The sequence below is a fragment of the Rhopilema esculentum genome, chromosome 6 (assembly GCF_057945365.1).
Source record: "Rhopilema esculentum isolate cy_ngs chromosome 6, ASM5794536v1, whole genome shotgun sequence".
NCBI lineage: Eukaryota > Metazoa > Cnidaria > Scyphozoa > Rhizostomeae > Rhizostomatidae > Rhopilema > Rhopilema esculentum.
In genome coordinates, this window is record NC_142820.1 from 13,361,460 (window position 1) to 13,381,792 (window position 20,333).

The 20,333-nt window shown below is 33.9% G+C and overlaps 1 protein-coding gene across 3 annotated transcripts in view; it reads left to right on the forward strand.

The window, feature by feature from the left end:
• Nucleotides 1–1,986: 1,986 nt before the first annotated feature.
• LOC135686579 (grainyhead-like protein 2 homolog) overlaps nt 1,987–20,333 on the forward strand; it is a 28,165-nt gene continuing 9,818 nt past the window's right edge. Inside the window, exons 1-14 of one of the 3 annotated variants that reach the window (XM_065202843.2) lie at nt 1,987–2,145; nt 7,118–7,448; nt 8,595–8,661; nt 11,695–11,739; nt 13,335–13,384; nt 14,712–14,790; nt 15,483–15,526; nt 15,753–15,813; nt 16,145–16,200; nt 16,834–16,910; nt 17,024–17,088; nt 17,787–17,990; nt 19,266–19,322; nt 19,799–19,903. In XM_065202843.2, coding sequence (XP_065058915.1) covers nt 7,192–7,448; nt 8,595–8,661; nt 11,695–11,739; nt 13,335–13,384; nt 14,712–14,790; nt 15,483–15,526; nt 15,753–15,813; nt 16,145–16,200; nt 16,834–16,910; nt 17,024–17,088; nt 17,787–17,990; nt 19,266–19,322; nt 19,799–19,903 — 1,167 coding nt within the window. In that variant the 5' untranslated portion in view covers nt 1,987–2,145; nt 7,118–7,191. The remainder of the gene's footprint in view (nt 2,146–7,117; nt 7,449–8,594; nt 8,662–11,694; nt 11,740–13,334; nt 13,385–14,711; nt 14,791–15,482; nt 15,527–15,752; nt 15,814–16,144; nt 16,201–16,833; nt 16,911–17,023; nt 17,089–17,786; nt 17,991–19,265; nt 19,323–19,798; nt 19,904–20,333) is intronic. The other 2 variants (XM_065202844.2, XM_065202845.2) reach the window with 2 other exon arrangements.

Genomic DNA, 20,333 nt, shown 5'->3' on the forward strand with positions numbered 1-20,333 from the left:
TCAGGAAAAACTGATGATGTGTCCTAAGGCTAAGCAACATTGAAATGTCTTCTTTCTAACAAATTTATATTCTGTGACTTTTATTCTACTCAATAACGAAGATTTACAAATCATTTATGTTATTTTCTTTGATTTGTCTTCGAAGGGCCCGGTTCATACGAAATTGAGGGGGTTCTGGTTGCGATCGCAACATAGCATCCCTACCAGTCCGCCATTTATTGTAGTCCAGGCGATTAAGACCTAATTAGGGCAAAACAAATTTCAAGTGTTAATATATTAGAGGCGCTAATGCAGTTTCACCTCTCTCACTGTTCTAATGCCCGCTCCTGGAGACACAGAGAATGTATCATCAATAATTTTACCTTCTGAGAGCGAACACCTACTTTGTGAGGTACCTCTTCATTCATTTAATTGGCTTTTAAGCTTTTTTGTCAATTGCTATGTTATAAAATGTTTTCATTACAAATCATATCTTACTAGTTATTATTCTCATTCACACCGTTCATATCAAACATTATTAGGACCCTTAGGTGAAGTGATAGCCAATTTGTGCATTGATTAGACTCAGGGACGCCTGCAAAAGATAAGGGCAGGAGGGACAGTGTTGGTGCCGAGGGCAAATCGTGAAATTTTTCTACTAAGATAATCAAGTATTCCTAGGTGGGAGGGGGGCGAGGTTGGAGTAACCCATTTTTCCATTGTAACGTGGAGGTTTAAAATCGCGAGAGATGATCCGAAGACTGATACTTTAAAGAATGACGGCTTCTTGCGAGCGCCTATTCTTTTCCTTTCCATTTCCATCTTATAACATCCCAAGTCTAAACTTTAACTAAACAGCTAACATAAACAACGACGGTTCTCCGCGAACTCTAATACTAACAATCCAATGAAACATATAACGAGGCACAGTGCAGCCTTTCTCAAGCACTGCCTGTCCTCCACCCCCCCCCCCCTGTGTAGGCGCCCCTGATTAGACTAAAACTTACCAAATCACTATACCGCTCGAAAGAGACAATTCGACGATTCTCAGAAAAGCATTAGCTAGAACTCTAGTGATAGACGTTGAGGTAAGAAAGAAAGGGTGACCTTTGGTTTAGAGTGCAAATCGATGTGAATAACAAGAAGCTGTTGTATTGATTGAGAGAATTTTACTTCCTGTACAGAAATGTGCATCTTCTTTGCCTCGAGTGTTTTCAGTAGGCCATGTTTGCACATCCAAAATGCAGGCAATGATACAGAAAATTATCTACTAAATCGATGCAAATAATAGACAAATGATAGAAATATACCTAAATAAATAGATCAAATAATCAAGCATTTTATAGTAGATAGATCAAATAATCAAGCATTAGAGAGTTGTAGAGATCAATGAAATTCAATGTCCTGCAAGGACAAGGTACTTCAAAGTTTTTGGGATATAAAAGAGAAATTTGATAGCCTGAACATACTCAGAGCTACCGAGAAAGGAGGCAGTGGATCCAATTGCTGATGAAATCAATAGATGATGTAATCAAAGCTGCTTGCATGTTTTCAATGCAATTTCAATTGCACAAAGGCTAGCCGACCTTTCCATCGAATTATGCCAAAAATTAATTTCCCACCGAAGAAGACAATGAAACTGAGCAGAAAGATGCAGTAAATAATGGAAATAATTTTTGACATTTTGAACGACTTGTGAAAACTGTAGTTGCTCGACCTCTTGTATCAGGATCTGTCTTAGTTGAGATATCAATAGCGATATAAATATAAATCACTAATGAATTTTTCTTTTAGCCTAGTATTTTTGTTGCAAAATGGCGTTGTTCGCATAATAGCGAATACAAAGGGCGCGGCCAGCAAAGATTTCTTAAGGGTCCCACAATTACCATATAATCTCATAAAAATGTGCAGTATAATTTCTTTAAAAAATTAGGTATGGACCTCCATTCAACACCTGTTACCCGCCAAATTAGCCCCCTGTTTGGAGGTTGGTACAACGACATAATACGCATGCTCGACAGCTCGTTTAGTCATCGACATCGTAAACATGAGAGCGCTTCCATCTTGTGAAGAGGCTGAATTCAATTAATTGAGTGTTTGTTGATTGCATGAAAACTACAAGCCTTTAACCTCAGGGATGTTTTTGTGTGGAGAAAGGCATGAAGGGTGGGTATCTTCCTCATTTATCTTGACAGTGCAGCAAAAGCCTCAAAAGTTTTCATCGTTCTAATCGTTAGGCCGGTAGAAACCACCATGCCAAAAGTAGGACTTTCGAGGCGATAGCTTGTGGTTTGTTGTTTTGATATCTTTTCTTTCCAAGTAAGACCCAATGCCTACGATTTTCGTATCTTAACTGATTTTTCGCGTTGCGTTCGCTGAAAGCTCTCATCAAAGACAATAAAGAGCACAGCTCCACGCTCTCTCGCTAATATGAGTAATATGGCCAAGATCGATGTTTATTAGGGCTACAAAGAAGGTATACACTGGAGCGAAACGGATCACGCACACTGACACTGTAATTAATCAGTCTAGATATATTTTGACAGCGGGCTTATATGCTTATTAATTTTACTTTTAGTAGCTTTGTTTTTTCCTTATTCTTTATTTTGGTGCACATTTCGCGTGATTTCTTTGCGGCTAAAGCTCTAAAGTTTTCCTCACGCAATTTTGTCAGCCCCTCAATAATCATGGCACAAAACATTATGTAGTTTCCATAAACTCTCTCTGAATAGTTTCTAATAAATTATATCGTACAGAATCTGTGGTTTTTAACGTCCTTTACTTTCCCATCAGGATTTTGTGGTACTCTTGGGTACAAGCAAAATAAAGCTTTAGCTCTGAATAGTGCACTTAAATAGAAATGTAGGTATTGATAAAATATATCTACTTTTCCTGAAAATGAATCAAAGCATACAAAATTGATTCACACTCAAATTATTAAAGCTTTACTTTAAAGCATGTTGCACATTTGTACTTATATGTATCATCATCATCAGGTACCATCTTCTATCAGAAGGTTGGCTACCATGACCCTCCAACTATCCCTATCATCAGAATATCATTTAGCTCTCCCAATGCTCTCACACCGGCTCCATTCCTTGACATTGTCTCCCCATATTTCTTCTTTGTCTTCCCCTGTCTCTTTTTCCGTCAATCATACCTTCCAAAACAAGCCTTGCCAAGAACCCAGATGATCCCCTCATAATGTGGCCAGCAAATCTCATTTTTCTTTTTATCATTTCGTTGACTAAAACTCTCTGATGCTCTCATCCAATTGTTTCTAACACTTTTTTGTTGGTTGCTTTTTCAGTCCAGCTTATTTTCAGAATTCTCCTGTAGCACCACATTTCAAAAGCATGAAGTTTTTCTTTTATTACTTTGCTGTATGTCCATTGTAAAACAGTTTGTGTAAAAAGCTGGATCTGTTGTTTTTCCTATCCCACTTGAAAGTTTCCATTTTGTTAAAGGGTTGTCTTAAAATCCACTTGTTATTTATTAGCAGCTAACTTTTTGATCCCCTCTGCTGTTTACACTAATGGTCAGCTTTCTGTCTGTCTGACATGTCTTGCTTACAGTTCATACATTTCAAAATCAAACACTCACAATACTGGTGACATTGGCCAAGGGATATGTATAGCAGATCACCATAGCTATCAACCATTCATTAATAATTGGATTAACTTGTCTAAGAAAGAGTTCGTCTTATGAAACACTGTCACTCTTTTCCTTTGTGCCACCAACTTTTCCCTGTGGCTGCCCAGTGTATCTTTTTACCTTGATTTTTCAGGCAACAGACATTAAAAATAGTTTAATTGTTCCAGTTTTACATGCTTGTCATTACTCGAAAGGCCATGAAACTACATTGAAGTGCTAAAGGTTCTCTGATTTATATATTCTTATTTTTATCCAGCAGTTCTTTAACAACAGCTAAATTGTTACTTTAAAATTAGTAGTGCAATATAAAAAATTGTTTCCAGATGAAAAAAACTAAAACTAAGCTAAAAGGCCAAATCTACTTTTTCATACACTTTGAGAAAAACACAAATTTCTGTATTTTGGCTTTAAAAAACCAAATTGCTAACATTTGCATCATTCCCCAGCTTGAAGGCCAAGTGGACTGTTGATAAATGAAAGCAAATTTGCTCACCTTTTAATTGTCATTTATATTGTAGATCAAGATATCTACAATTTACTCAAATACCCTGAATACCTATTTTTGGGTTTTTATTCATAGTTTAGTATTCATATCCATGTATAGTTTTTATGAACAAATTCATCTTGTATTGACATTTTTTTCCAATGCAAGATGTCATTTGCATTTAACTAAATGCCTGTTTCACTGGGCAAAAAGCACAGTTTTGGTTTTAATTTTTCCCTTCATAGTACTTTTTCTGCTGCTTCATGTAAATTGACAGTGGTGTCAGAACGTGGGCAGGTTGGTAAATCATGGAAAAGCCCTGGAAAGTTTATATTGCTTTCTAATTAAAGTATCTTTTATCAATTTTCCTTTAGTTTTGATGGTGACATAGACTGTGGGCACTGCTTCTAGTCTTGTATGAATAGTCTTGTATGAAAAATGAATAGAACAAGATTTTTTGGGAGAAAGAAATTTCATATTTGGGAAATAAAATAATTCAATAAGCATAACAAAATTCATTTCCAGGTGAGTCTGTCTTTTAGGTTTTAAAAGTTGAAGTTCAACACAAGAACGTTTTTAGAAGAATTGATCATTCCACTCTATATACCAGTCCTTGTAATATGAAGCATGTGATGCCTCCACACAAACCAAAATTATCCAAGGTGTGCAAATCATCACATGTGCAAAACAAAGAATTTGCCATATAAATTTCTTAAAATTGTTTCAAAGATTTCTAAAGCTAGGGCCAAATTCAAAGGCAGCTATGTTGTTTTCCAGGGTTTTGTTAAAGTATTCACAAGGTAGTTACAACAAGATTGCTTAACATAACAGTTATTTAACCAAGGGGGTGCCAAGGGGGTGCCAAGGGGGTGCCAAGTGGATGACAAGGGGGAGTCTGCAATCAAGACCTGGTGCTTTATTAACTGTCAAAACTTGGTGATTTAGAGTTTTGATCGAAGAGATGTCTTAACTCTTGATCATGGCGAAAGGAAACAAAGTGGAGCTGCTACATTTATTGGTTTGGGATAGAACAGAATTCCTAGAAGCAAGAAAGCTAAATATGCTTGTTACAGGGCAGATGAGTCTCCAACCTGTGCATTCTGGCACAGATAATGAATTGAAATCTCTTGCTTAATATCTTCAGTAGAAAGACCTTTCAGCATTCTCATGATGTTATTGTTGGGTCGAATATTACAAATATCACACAGTGTTATGGAGATGGGAATTCATATTGGAAACAGTGGTGATATATGGACTGAGGGAGAAAGATAAAATATTTTGAAAAGGGCAATAGATCTCTATCTTTCGAAGAAAAAAAAGCAAAAGATTGATAATGGCAATGGTATAATGAAAAAAACCTAAGCTACTGTAGTGTTTTTTAATTATTTAAACTGTTTTTGAACCATTTTTAAGATTAAGAGCTGTAAAAACTTGGTTTTATGCTCAAGGAAAGTGTGTTCATTTCGACCTTTGTGTAATTTCTCTACCCATTCCTTCTTATTCAGTTGTTCAATGAATTTCATATTATCATGAATGAAACACCAAAAGAAACTTTCATCTTGATATGCTCAAACTACTTGGAGTAGTTTTTCTTCCTTTGGTTGATCCTATTTTAGACAGCCTCAACTCTTAGACAGGTGACCCCATAGCAAGTATAGAATCATATTTCTATTCTTGTGGCATGCTTTTACGTAAGAGTAGACACTTGTTGGTGGGTCTAATTATGTGACAGCTGACTTTTTTTATTGACAGCTACCACATTAATAGTAATTTGATTCTAATAATGTGAGAGGTTGGAAATAAAGATGCTCTGAAGGATTTTCAAAGAAACTCTGCATTGCAATTTCCTTTTATGATGATGTGATTTGATGAGTTTAAAGGTCTGCAAATCACATTTAAAATACAGCTAGTTTGCAAATATAACTTGTTTCTATGTCAGCAAATATTTTGAGTATAACTTGACAATGTAATTACAACTAGACTCTGTCTTTCGAAGATCCAAAATATTTTGATATGAAGTTAAAGTTGTTTAATTAATGTTCCAAAACATTTTGTTCTAACTTCTTGACTTTGAATCCCATTCGTTTTCAAATTATTTCTACTCTTAGCCTGTCAACCATTTTAGGATCGTTTTGAATCATTAAAATGGGGTTCTTGAAATTTTTTGGAGGGCCATCCCAGACCCATTGGCCAACATTATTTCTTTGCCAGTTGCCCCTGGGTGGTGAAAATGCGAAATGGGTAAAGGTATATGAAAACTGAAAAACATATTTCATCTTAATTCATTGTAATTCAATATATTTTGTTGGGAGAAAGAAAATTGTTTTCTTTTTTTTTTAATTACGTTGAATTATGTTCTATTAAGATCATTTACCATAGGTGGTTTTCATATAATTTTGTCAATTTTCATATAACGGAAAAAAATTTAATTGATTGTAGACTCTGTGCAATGAAATATCTTAAAATATGTTATATGAAAAAACCAGCTTTAAGAAAAAGTTTTCAACATCAAAATATATATTCAATCAAAAAGGATTAGCAAACACTGTGATTGTTTCCAAAAAACTTTTTTCTCCAAGCATGTACTCCTTGTCTCTGAGTTGTTTAAGCATCACTGTTGACAGGGTTTTATTTTCGTGTTTATTTCTTGAATCTCTCCTATTCTTGAACAGTTTTAAACAATTAATTGCTTTTAAATAATTTGCTGTGTTGATTTTTAGCGTTTTTCCTACCATTAACAGTCCGTATACATTATATCTATTTTTAATATAGGTCCACTCCTGCGATACTTATTTGGAGACCTCTGTTTTTATTGCAGAAGAAAGTACTTTAAATCTCCTTTCATCTCCTTTTCTCTATTTTAACACCAATCTTCTTCACTTTTCATGCGCCTAGAAGCCTCTTGACCATTGTATCTAACTGACAACATCACAACTTTAGTAATTTACCTTTTCTTCTAAAAGATTCTAAAAAATTCATGTTTTTGACTTTAATTCATAGATAGACAGTCATTGTAGTGCATCGTCATATCCTGTTCTGTAACAAAAGCAAATTGAGACAGCTAATTGCAAAGGATGTCTGCAAAGAAAGGTTCTACCTCATTTTCAGCTGAAGATTCACCTCCTGCGAGCCAAGTGGAAATACCAGTATCAACCATTGTCCTTAAGGATGAGAGATCATGGAAATCATTTCTTGGACCATCAGATTCTGGATCTTCATCGATTTTACAGATGAATGCTGATGACATTTCTGCTGGAGCATTGGGTTTTTTTTATGATTACTATGGTATAACTGAAGAAACACAGCAAGGTCCACCATCTCCAGTAACAAGGTAAAGTATAGAGTTGTTTCAAATTAAAATTCATTTGATTCATCAACATATTTATAATTTATCGAATGCATGTTAACTAAAGATATATTAATAAACAGTCCTTTTCTTAAGAAGTAGCACACACCACTATCTCCTTCTGCCTGTTTGCTTACCAGTGTCTGTTAGCATTTTTTTTATTATTAAAGGAACTGTATGAAGAAGCTTTAAGACATCTTAATTTTAATGCTAATCTCTTCTTGTTAACAAGTCAGATAAATGTATACTAAATCAATATCCCCTCAAATCCCTGGAATGTCTCATTGAATTCCTTTACAAACCATTTTACAAAATGCAGTTTTGTTTTAATGCAGATTTCTAAGTCGTATGTATCATTTGAACTGGACGCATTTTGAAAACTCATTGAAATAGGAAAGCAAAAGAACTGCAGAACATATAAAAATATCTGCAGAAGAACTGCAAGCAAAAGAAGGAAAGCAAAAGAACTGCAAAAGTATAAAAATATCTCCACTGCTACTGAGGATGTTTAGGACTTTCTTTATTTTGATTGGGCAGAGTGATCCCTCAAAGTTTAATCATAATGAATACAAATAATATGAATGTTTTTACAGGACAAAAGCTTCGCCAGTGATTTCTTGTTTCATTGCTTGTCCTGCTTCAAGAAAAAGAAATGTTAAACACCTAGTTAATAATTTTATAGCCCAAATGCATAAGTCAAAATAATAAAATATAGAATAAGAATCTTTTTAAAAGTTCATGCTGAAATTAAAAACCTAATTTAACAAAGCTACTTTATTTTGAAAAAGGATTTTAAAAATTTGCAGATATGCTGGCAGTCTGCACATATTTATTTTGGAAAAGATAAAGTAAAAGGAAATTTGTTTTTATTCTATTTAATAAAATGCAGAGAAAATTAGCCAGTACTGTTCTTATTTGAAATATTTCCTGTGCATAGTTAGTTCACAACATACTGTAGAAGGTATTTCCCACAAAATAATGTTCTTTTTTTCATAGGCTGCTTTGAATGAGTAAAACCTGGTAGAAGAATTGATTTTTAAGGTGATTGTTTATGTTTTGAAGGCATAAAGTGATCAGTTGAGTTTAAATTTTTATGGAAAATGCAGTTGAGATTTAATTTTATTGTTTCAGTCCTTTTACATCAAGCAATGAAGATTCCAAACCAGTTTCAAATGTTTCATCAAATTGCAGCGAAAAGGTGAATCAATTTTTTAGTTGTTTATCAATTTCTTAGTTGTATATCATTTAGAGTTCTGATATTCTTGTTGCTTATTTTAGTATTTAGACTTTGAATTAGTTATCACCTTTCCCTTAGGCTGTTGACTCTGCTTTTATTGGGCTGTATTCTCCTGTGTAGTAGTTAGGCACATGCAAGCAAACACAGAGATTTTACCACTGCATGTGAATTTTTCACCCAAACTAAACAAAGTTGGTTTATTATATGACAAGAGTGATTAGTTAGATTAGAGAAAGCAGGTTTAGAAGGCCAGGCAGTTCATTAGTGTAGACAGGGCCGGATTATGGTTCTGCGGGGCCCTAGACCAAACATGTTTTGCAGACCAAACTCTGCAGCTCTCATTATTTTTTGCTGCATTTAGTTTTTGCAGCACTGGTACCGAAGTTAGGCAATGCAATGACGACATCAAAATCTATTTCAGAACTTTTTGATTTTGAAAAAAGGCCAGCAAAGAGCATCATAAAAAGATTTGAAATTTGCAAAGTCAACTAGATCTGTTACTGTTGGCTGCATGAGAACAGGCTTTCCCCTTTAAATCCAGGGCCTTTGTCACAATTTTGAAAGTGGGGTGGGGGGGATGGGGGAGAGCCAAGGCTAGCAAAAGTAGGGGGCCAAGGCTTTTTCCTCTTTTACTGCAGCTTTAAAACTACTTGTTTTGCAAAAAAGGGGGCATGGCCCCTCCAGCCCCCCAGTGATGTGGGCCCTGAAATCACTATACTTTGGTTCTGGTTCTGAAACTTATGTAATTCAGATTTAAATTTCATTTATGCTATAACATTAATTCAAATAATAACACTTACAAGAAATACTATATAAGATAACATTTATATAATATTTCAACTTTCTACTGAGGGCTTATAGGACACTGAGAGTTGCTTATTGGACACTGTAGTGTAAGACACTAGGTATTTGTTCAGGTCCTTTAGGTGTTTGAAACATGAGTTTTCTATACCAGTTCACAATTTAAGGTTTTATTGAAGTTTGTAGTATTTTAATTATTAGAATTATTGAACTGGAAGAAAAAAATAATAGGTGAAGAAAGATACAAAAAAAGATTGAGCAAATAAGTCAAAGAATAAAGACTGCACGATATTTTTGTTTTTATTGTATAGTAAGGTCTTAGAAGACAAGCAGAGGGTTTTTTATTAGGATTTCCTGTAATTCATTCTTATGATTGGTGGGACAAAATTATTGCTTTTGGCATTGTTGTGTTCCCTATTTGAAGAAGTTACATTAAGACCGGGGTATAGTTGCTTTTTTATGTCAAACATACATTATACATATTCTGTTTTATGGAAGTTGTGGAAGCAATGGAAATAAGGTAGCTGCCTCATCTGTAAAATCTTTGATCCAAGCAAAATTAACATTGAATTCATTCATTCATTGAGTTCATTCTAATGATTGGTAGGACAAAATTATTGCTTTTGGCATTGTTGTGTTCCCTATTTTAAGAAGTTACATTAAGACCAGGGTATAGTTGCTTTTTTATGTCAAACATAAATTATACATATTCTGTTTTATGGAAGTTGTGAAGGAAATAAGGTAGCTGCCTCAGCTGTAAAATCTTTGATCCAAGCAAAATATTAGAAACAAAACCCATCCCATAAGAGAACAGCCACCTCGGTCTTGCAAATCTAAAATTACAACTAAAACCTGCGATTCTGCTATCAGGCAGCATTTACTAGAAAACCCAGATTGTGCAAAAAACTATAATGGCGACATGTTTTGGATTATTGGTAAAGCCCGGTCGTCGTTCCACCTAGCAGTTTTAGAATCTATCTACATAAGCACGAAAAAACCGCTACTGTGTAGACAAAAGGCCTACGTTTTCACCTTAGGACTCCACTGGTAACATTCTAATAGGCAAGCGGCACTGATTGGTCAACCTATACAGTCATGTGCTCGTGTTTCTGATTGGCCTATTTCGATCCACAACTGGGATATATATTTCTTAGCGTAGAGTTTTCGATCTATGTTCTGACGTTTTAAACTCTGAAGAGTGTCAGACGAAAAGCTTTAGTTTACTAAATGTTTGCTTTTTTCAAAGCCATTTGCAAAATTAACAGTTTTCCATTAGGAAGCTACAAATGGCCATATCACATAAAATATGCAACAGATTTAGTTGATTTTCCACATTTACAGATATTTTAAAGTGTTATTTTTGCTCACAAATCTTTAGGTTATGATGTCAAGTCTGGTTCTGTCATCAAAACAAACAAGTAACAGTCATGAGTCATGACCAATAGTAGAAAGACCAATGGTGGAAACAATTAAATGTTTGCACCATTGCACATTATTTCAATACATATTCCGGACACATCACAAAATCCCCTTATTTTTCCTCCCCTGATGTTGAAAATTTTATTTTGGATCAAAAATCCGGTCCTGAGTGTAGAAAGGTTTTCACAAAAGTTAGTCAGTTTATTGGAGAGTTAGTTGAGGGAAGAAGTGTGACACCCTTATCATCTTAAACACTTTTCAATAACTGGAATATTTTTCCAACTTGAATTCCACTTTCTGCAAAAAGCACTGAAATTGTTTTTATAGAATATCAAATATCTTCACCCCAAGTAAAAAGAGCAAGTTTAATGATTTGCAATATTTTCGAAAGTGCTTTTGAAAAAATTTAATTTCATTAACTAACCTTTCTGTGCATTCAAGCTTTAGGTTTGATAAAAGCAACAGCAATGTAAGGCATGTCTGTAATGGCTTGAGTCAGATCATTTTCCACGTTTTTATTCAAGGTCTTGGATCAGAAAGTGCAAATAGAAGTTGTTTGTTAAAAATTTAACAATTTATAATAGATGGTAGCTTTAAACCAATGCTACCATGACTTTATGTGTGTGGCAATCACTTATGATTGTGCATTGGTTATTATTGTCTGGTTTTGCTACTACAAAATTACTGTAGAGCAAGAATCCTGCCATATAATGAGAATTAACTTAACCATGGCCAACTGTGAATCATAGTTCATTATAATGCATCCTTTTTTAGAGTGATCTGTACCTATGCTTGGACCAACTATGTACAGAAGCCAGGGTGAGACTCACTTTTCTGAGGGTGATAGCCTTTGTGCAAAATTATCCCGGAGCTTGGTTAAACATATGACGTGTTTGCTTATATCAATAGTTGCTTAAATCATTGAGTGTCCAGTGTTTATCATATAAGTTCTTAGTAGTATAAAATTACTTGCAAGCTAGTCATTTCCCAACATTTATGCTTTCAGGAGTGTCTGACAAAAATTAGATAAATATTTTGCTTGTTATGCTTGTTAGTGCTTACTTCAAACCTTTCTAAGTAACAAGTTTTAGTTTTTTGAGTTTAAAACCAGTTTTCATTTTGACCCTTTTTGCAGAACTTCTTTAAATGAAGCTGTGTTTTGTTCCCCTTGCTATGATGTTTTGTATTGACACAAACTCTATTTTTTCAAGAATTACTAGAATTTTCACAGCTTTTCAGTAAGTGTGAGTTAGGAATTCATATATGGAATTAAGGACTAATGCTCTAAGCAATATTTTAAAAAGAACAGTTGTTGTCAAAATTTTTGTTTGTGTAAAAAATAATCCATTATTCAATTTTCTTTTGGGCAAGGAACTTCAGATGAATTAAGTATTGAATAATATTTCATTGATAATTCTGTCTTTGCTAAGTGTTTGCAAGGTAAAAAACCGTTTACTTTTGCACACGATTTTCTTGACATCTGATATAGTATATTGGATATCAAATCACTTTCCAATTAGAGATTATCTAACATGATTTATCAAAGTTACAAAGCAAGATAATAGACTACGAAACATCAATATAAATTCCAAACTTATAAATTTTAAGTTAATTTTGATTGTTTTGAAATCGACAGGCTATGACTTTCATTTTTCTGATTTTGTTTTTGTGTTTTTGTAGGATACATTCTCTTTCTGCTAATTCTCTTATGATCTACAATTTCTAAAATTGTCTTGTCAATTCCTTTTTTGCACATGTCAAAGAAGCAAGTGTTATATTCTGTGATATAATAATTCAGGCATTCGCCGTTTGCGTCTTTGAAACCTGGGAAGTCATTCTCAACCTTTGAAACGTGTCACATGAAATTACACACTGCTGTGATTGTGTTTTAGTGCTTGCATTGATAACTGTTCACTTCTAGTAACTGATTTAAATTGTGATGTTCTTGAGAAAGTATTCTAGGTGAATCACACAAAGTCTAACTATTCTGAGCAAATAAAATCTTGGTTTACAACATAAACCAACAATTAAACTCATGCAGGCACACCATCTTAAGCTTTTTTCTTGTGGAATGTTTTTACAGAATGCCTTTACTCCTGCCAGCTATATTTGTGAATAAGGTAAATGTCTTTCAAAAAACTATCCTGTTATTTGTCTCTTGTTGTATCATCTGCATATAAAAGAGAGTTGTGAAAGTGTTTTTGACAATGACATGAACAAAGAAATCAAATGAAATTGGAAAGTTCCAAATATCTCAATGAGGTTCTCCTAGTTTTTCAGTCCCATCAGTGGCAATCATCAACTCTCAAAATGTGTCAAAGACAAAATGTGTCCAAGGGATTTATATTCTATAAAGTCTTTTCTTCAAGAGTTTGTTAATGCTCCATACTATTACAGTTAGTTTCAATTTGCAGGACTCATCTGGAGAAGATGCCACAGCAGCTCAGGATTCCCAGACAAAGGGGTTGGTAAACTTCAATTCTAAGCCTGCGTTATGGATCTATCATATTTAACATAAAAGAACCGCGCAAACTAAGATTTTATTTGAAAAATCTTTCATCAATGATGGAAACTTCTTTCTGCTTTTGGGGAGGGGAGGAGACAAAGGTATTTAGGAAAATACTTATTGTCATTCACTTAATGATTTCATTAATGCTATTCTACGGATGTCTTGCATTGGTTTAGATGAACATTTCTTCTCAAGATACCCAAAAGATGTTAAAAAGTAAGAAACTATACTACTTAGAACATTATTCAAGCAATTGTTTGTCTTGGCCAAGTAAAATTCTTTTATGGCAAGTCAAAAGGTTTTTGAAGATTTAGTTGCACCTCACATATGTTGTTGAGTGATTAGGAAGGATATGTTTTTACTTTGATCGGTTTTATTTCGATTTGTTTAATATGCTCTGTTTTTAAAGCGCATTTTTATTCATAACATATTGATTAACATATTGATTATGTATCTGATTCATAACGAATGCATTTGTGATTGAACGAGGCCTTATTTTAGCATAGAAACAAAAAAATACACTTTCTTACACCTCTAGGGAGGGAGTCACTCAAATTTTCTTGCGGTATATTTTCTAAAAATCTGTTCTGCCCTCACTGCAGATAATGCTGTTGTCAATAGCTTTAAACTGGAGTGAAACGAGGGGAGACAAAAATCTTAATTGATTTCATATTTATTTTGAATGGCTCGCTGTGCTTTTTGTCGTGATAGTTGTACTGTACTAACAGATCGTTAGATTTTGCTATGCAATGTTGTTACCTAGATGGTATTCCTTAGGAACACTAATTATTGTTTCACTCTACACTTAGAGCACATTCCAGCCCGCAAACTCCCCCTATTACATAAAACTTATGCAACTTCAAGAGTATCATAATGATCATGAGCTTAATACAATAAAACAAAAAATTGACGAATGAGTAGAAATACAAGGACAAAGCTAGATCTCTGTGATGGTCTTAGCCTCTTCAGAGATTAATAAGATCGTGGATAAAGCTCAGTGTATTAGGAAATTGCTTTAGAAAGAAGCAGCTTTAGAAAGAAAAAAGGAGAAAGCTACCCTTGGCATTCTGAGGTTATATTTAATAAATTGGTATAGTTCAAAGAGTTATAATTAAGTGATAAAAGAATCAAATTTGTTCAAGCAGGAGAACTTTTCTTAAACTTGTGAATTTTTGGAGAGGGATGCCCCCACCTCCCCACAGGTATCCGCCACTGCTTTCAACTTCTGTGTAATATACAGTCTTGCCTCTATATTTATTTTTTATGTGTTTTTATATTCCAGAAGGCAACTCAATGACGAAGACTCACCGTTCTCAACAACATCAGCAACTGTCAGTGTCTCTGCATCAGCAGCAGATGAGGTAAGCCTGTGTCAGTACAGATTGTATCACTTCTATGAAATGATTGGTGCTACATTTTGCTACATCTTCCAGTAGAAAGTATACATGCAGTTTTTGGTATTTTGGTCATATCCTAAAAATGCTCAAACTTAGTTTTTTGAGTTCTAGTAACCTCTTTGAATTACTCCGTATTCATGCAAAATATGAGCACAAGTTGAAAAACCTTAAAATGACAATGTGACATTATCACAAAATTTTTTCAGAGATTAGCCAAACAGATTTCTATTGCTTCTCCGTCCTGCACAAGAGACATGTTGTCAAGAAAATCGTCTTTGGTCTATCAACCCATGTTAAATTTTAGTGTAGAAAAACTTTTTGCCCACAGGAGTGCTGCTCAATGAGCCAACATTTGCTGAGTTGCTTGATAACTTTCCTTGTTATTCTTTTAAAAACGATCTTTGACAGCTACTTGTAAGTGTTCTTCATCTTGAAAAACAACTTGTAAATGTTTTAAAGCCTGATTGATTTTTACCGTTGATATTTGCAAATTTATTGGCAAATTCTTCAAAGCATAAACAGCATCTTGTGAAAATTTTATGAAAAGTTCTATCAAAATTCAATGCATACAATTTTCAAAGGTGTTTCATTATTTTTTTAATTAAGTGTATCATTCTGGAATATTTTGCTGTAAAATATTCTTTTACTCATTTTAGGAATTACCACCCGGCAAAGAAATAAATGTGAAACCAGAAAGAACGTTAGTCATTAAATTTTGAAAGTTTTTATTTATGTTATTTTACATTTTGTCCTATGAATTGCAGTTGACAAAATATAATTTATGGTTTTGACAGACGCAATGATTTATTTTTCCAAATTAACATTTAATGTATTTAGATAATTGGAAAGAACTGGTGTGGGCTTTCCAAAAGAATTGATCTTGTCTATTAGATAATTTTATAATTAGCTTTGTATTTGTCTTGCAGCTCCCCAACTTCGCCAGATGATGGTTCAACTTATGGATTTCTAGCTGGTGAAAAGGAACTTGTATGTTTTCTTTATTTTTGTTTTAAATAATTTCCATGCTTAGTGTATGAAATGTACTTAAGGTTTTTCCTTTGCATAATGAGCTGCATAAAAGAGTGGTAGATTATTTTATGTGTTGAAAGTAAATCCATGCCTGATTTCTATTTTAAATTGGATTTCTGTTGAAATGTTCTTAATTCTTGAGATGATTCCTTGCATTTTGACTGGCCACCAAGTTGCTATATTTAAATCCAAATTAAGTGTTTATCCGTATTATAATAATATTCAAATAATTAACAATCTATGTTTCATGTTATTTTTTGACTTTTATGTTTTGTTGCCTCTTTTATAGGCTACATTTGGAACAGACTGTGTACAACAAACATTGACTTGTTCAGAAGATGAAAGGTACAGTTATTTACTACCTTTTTGTTTCTTGATTTCCTACATTTTCCCTCTTTCTAAAATTTTTGTGCGTTTAGTATACCTTTGTTCTGGTTCTACAGTGAAAAGAGGGGAAAGGTAACAAAAGCTCATGCAAATTTTGTAGATAAAGAGTCTCACCCTGCGGGGATTACACCAGAAGTATATTTTTATGTCTTTTTAGTGATTATAATTACATCTCATTTGTTTTAAATAGTTGTTCTTGATTAGTTCTAACCATAATTATTTTTAATCCAACTGTAAATAATATTATGATTTTTTCAGGTTCTTTTAATTCAATATAATATCATTAAAGAAATATATCAATAAATCACAATTCTACACCTCCCTTTTTTAGGCAATGTACAATTGGCGGCTTATCTTTCCCATATTCTTTTTGGGTTGTAATATGTTTAGAATTTTGAACATAGAGTAGACTAGACTGAGCTGACCTGGTTTTTTATTATGTCACGTATGATAAAAGTGACAAGGTTTCTTTAAGATATTCCTCATACTCTGAAGCAAATGCGTGTTTTTTTATGAATCAGTCTAATTACACAGTCACGCAAATGGTGACAGTTTTAACATTTTGTAGCTCATGAACATATTCTTTTTCAGATATATAAATATTTTGGAAGCACAGACTTCAATCATCCAGAAAAAAGGGGAGGATTCGTTGACATACCTGAATAAAGGTTTGTAGAAAGCTGTGCTAGAGTACCTACCTACATTTTAACACTTTTCAAGTATGCATAGAAGAATACAGAAGTATTTTGCTTTCTAGTTACAGGTTTTTTTATTGTTTTAGGCCAATTTTATGCCATTACTTGCGAAGCTACAAAACCATCTTCAGTTCCCAGTGACAGAGTAAAGGTTTGTTCTCAACTTTTCAACTACATATAAATAAGTTAGTTTGATACTTGAGAGAGATGTCGATCAATTATTGACAAGCTAGTTTTTGCAAAGGTGCTTAGATCTGGCCCAGTTGCGGCAGAGTGTTATCAAACGAGGTACATTAATTTTGAAAAACCGAGGTACAGATATTTGAAATATCTAGTTGATTTAAATTCCCTTCTTGCGTGATGGCGGGATAGTCAAAAGATTGGTAGTAATGATTTGAAAAATTGAGAGAGCACTGTTTAGCTACTCTACGAACCATGAATTGAGAACTACTTGTGCAAAGCTTTCTTATCGGAAATGCTGCACAGGATGACAGCAAAGGACACAGTCAGAGAATTATCAATGAAATTCGTAATCGCATGAATAAAGAGAAATTACAGTCAAGATGAATATCATATTGTCTTCAAGAGAAAGATACTCAGTTAAATCGGCACACCAGTGTTTTTTTACAGCGTTTGCAGTATATATGGGCAATACCTTATATACCTAAAGAAGTTTTATTAGGCCTGGTAAGGTGAATTGGTCTTTAACGTACTTGATAAAGAAGTGTGGCTTTTATTTTCCTTGCGATAGACTTACTAATTGTTGATAAAAAGATATCCAAACATCATTCTAAGGCTCTTTATACTGTTGCAAAAATCTTATTTGTTGTTGTTTTTTTTCTTCTGTAGTCGTTTATTTATCTGGCATTCCGGGATGAGAAAGATCCAAGAAATGAAATGAACCACTGGCACTTTTGGTGTTCACAGCAGCCAAATCCAAACCAAAGGGCATTCGATATTGACAGGAAGGCTTGCCAGAATGTGGATGAGTTCATTGATGAAATAGGTTACAATGCATTTGGATTCACTTGGAATCCCCATGGTAAAGCCAAGGTTAGCTAAATTCACACAATTACTAAAAGACGTATGGCCTTCATTAGTTCCCTAATATATTTCATTGTATCTTTTTGTGTAATTTTAACCAACTGCTGGCCCGTTTGAAAGTTATATGATCGATGATAAATCATTGTTTTTAATGGTTTATTGGTGAGGAAGTGACAATTTCGTAATTTGTTATTTGCTCTTTATTTTGCTAAATTTTGCTCATTAAAACACCGCTAAAGCCAAACTGATAGACTACAATAATGTCTAGGCTTCTTTAGGTTATTCCCCAAGTCAAGTTTGGCAAGTTCATGACTCCAAATGCTTACCTGCAACACTTAAGTAGCAGAGGCAATAATCATTTTGTAGTTACAATCATTACCAGTGTTTTCCTGTACTTTACTCTCTTACTCTCTTACTCTCTTACTCTCTTACTCTCTCAACTCTCTTACTCTCTTACTCTCTTACTCTCTTACTCTCTTACTCTCTTACTCTCTTACTCTCTTAACTCTCTTACTCTCTTACTCTCTTACTCTCTTACTCTCTTACTCTCTTACTCTCTTAGTCTCTTACATTTGATATCAAGCCTGATCCCAAGACATTGGAAACGGGTAGCACTAGTGATTAGGCATGTTACTGACAAATCTGTTTTCACAATCCATGTCATGTTCACTAAATCAACTTCCCCAAATCTTCGAATTGGGCACCCATATAAATCCTCCAACGGTGGAAATTGTGAGGTTCTAGTGGGGTTCAAAACAGTTTAAAAGGCTTTTTTGGAGAATTGTGTCATTTGTCAGCAAATTTACTTGTTTTTGGAGATTTTTCTCCTCACCTTAGAAATGAATTCCCGCCTCTGAAGCATCCCATCGATTAAGCACTCACCCTTGAAGTTAATGTTGTTAATAGGCCTTTCAAATAGACCTCCACCCAAACAGGCCCCAATCGTAGCTTAATATTGATGCACCAGAACGTTTCGATAACACATTCAGTGGCAAAATAGACGAGACTCTAAAGACTAGACCACAGAAAGAAATGCATATATAAATATTTTGGATATAACATTTTTGTGTTGATTTAAATATATTTTGGTTTGATAATTTAGAAGGAGTTATCAAATGAATTTGCAGTTGAAATGAACTTTAAAATAGTAAAGAAGATAAACGTTCTATTTGTATGGAAACTTGAAAGTATTTTTTATTTGCCTTCCCTTGTTTTAACCCTCCCCCGTTGAGCCCAGAGGGCTGATTTGAGGATTTAAGGTAATGTCTTATTCATTTCTTGCAGGTCGTTATTCGTATTAACTGCCTAAGCACAGATTTCTCACCACAGAAGGGTGTAAAGGTAACTTTGTCTTGATTTGATTTTACATAATCAGATTTAGCCCATTCATTATCATGAATTTGTGGCTTCAATGTGGCTTGAAATCCGTCAGATTTTTAGGTTGCAGAATAAAGGATGTCAAACTCATTCAAAGAAATGCATGACCTTAAAGACCCTATAGGTTATGGACAGCACAGAATAAAAGTCTACATAGCAAGCAAAAATAGCTGATACTGCAAGCAGATATTTGAATTTATATGGCCATTATACTTTGCAAATTTCAGTAGGAAAATAGTGACAATTACAGAAAAACCCTGTATGCCAAAGGACTCCTGAAAAAAGAAGTGCTGAAGTTTTCCAGTGAATAATTATGTTTAAGTTCCTTTAATGGTTGATTTTTATGTATATAATAATTTGAATATATGTATATTGAACTTTAGAAAATCCGACTTAAATTCATCATTATTCAAAGTCATTATTCATCTTTTTTTTTCTAGGGTATCCCTCTACACCTGCAAGTTGACACCTACGAAGATTTATCCAAGCAAGATGAAGACCCTGTCTATCGTGCGTTTTGTCAGATAAAAGTATTTAGAGATAAGGTACCATGTCTTTGTTTTTCTGTGTAAGCGTAACTGTACACTTATGTGACAAAAGTATTAGGACGATGGCCTAAAAACAAAACGGCTGGTAACCGTATGCTCAAAGGACAACAAAGAAAATCAGTTGAAGCATTACAAGATTGATAGCTGATATTTTCGACAGTGATTTGACCATTTGTATAAAATAAGCATAAATATGCATGAATTAGATAAATTAGAACAATAACAACTTTCTTCAAACAAGTACAACTTTTTTGTTTAGTAATTTGTTGGAAGACCTCAAGATTTGTACGGATGCAGCTACCATTGCTGTGGAAAACATCTCAAAAAACGTTTTAAAGGAGCTAATTTTAAGTGGACCTATTTCCTTTTGATCTCTTCTACAGCCTTAAGTGAAAATGTTTAAAAATATCTGCAAGCAACAAAGAAT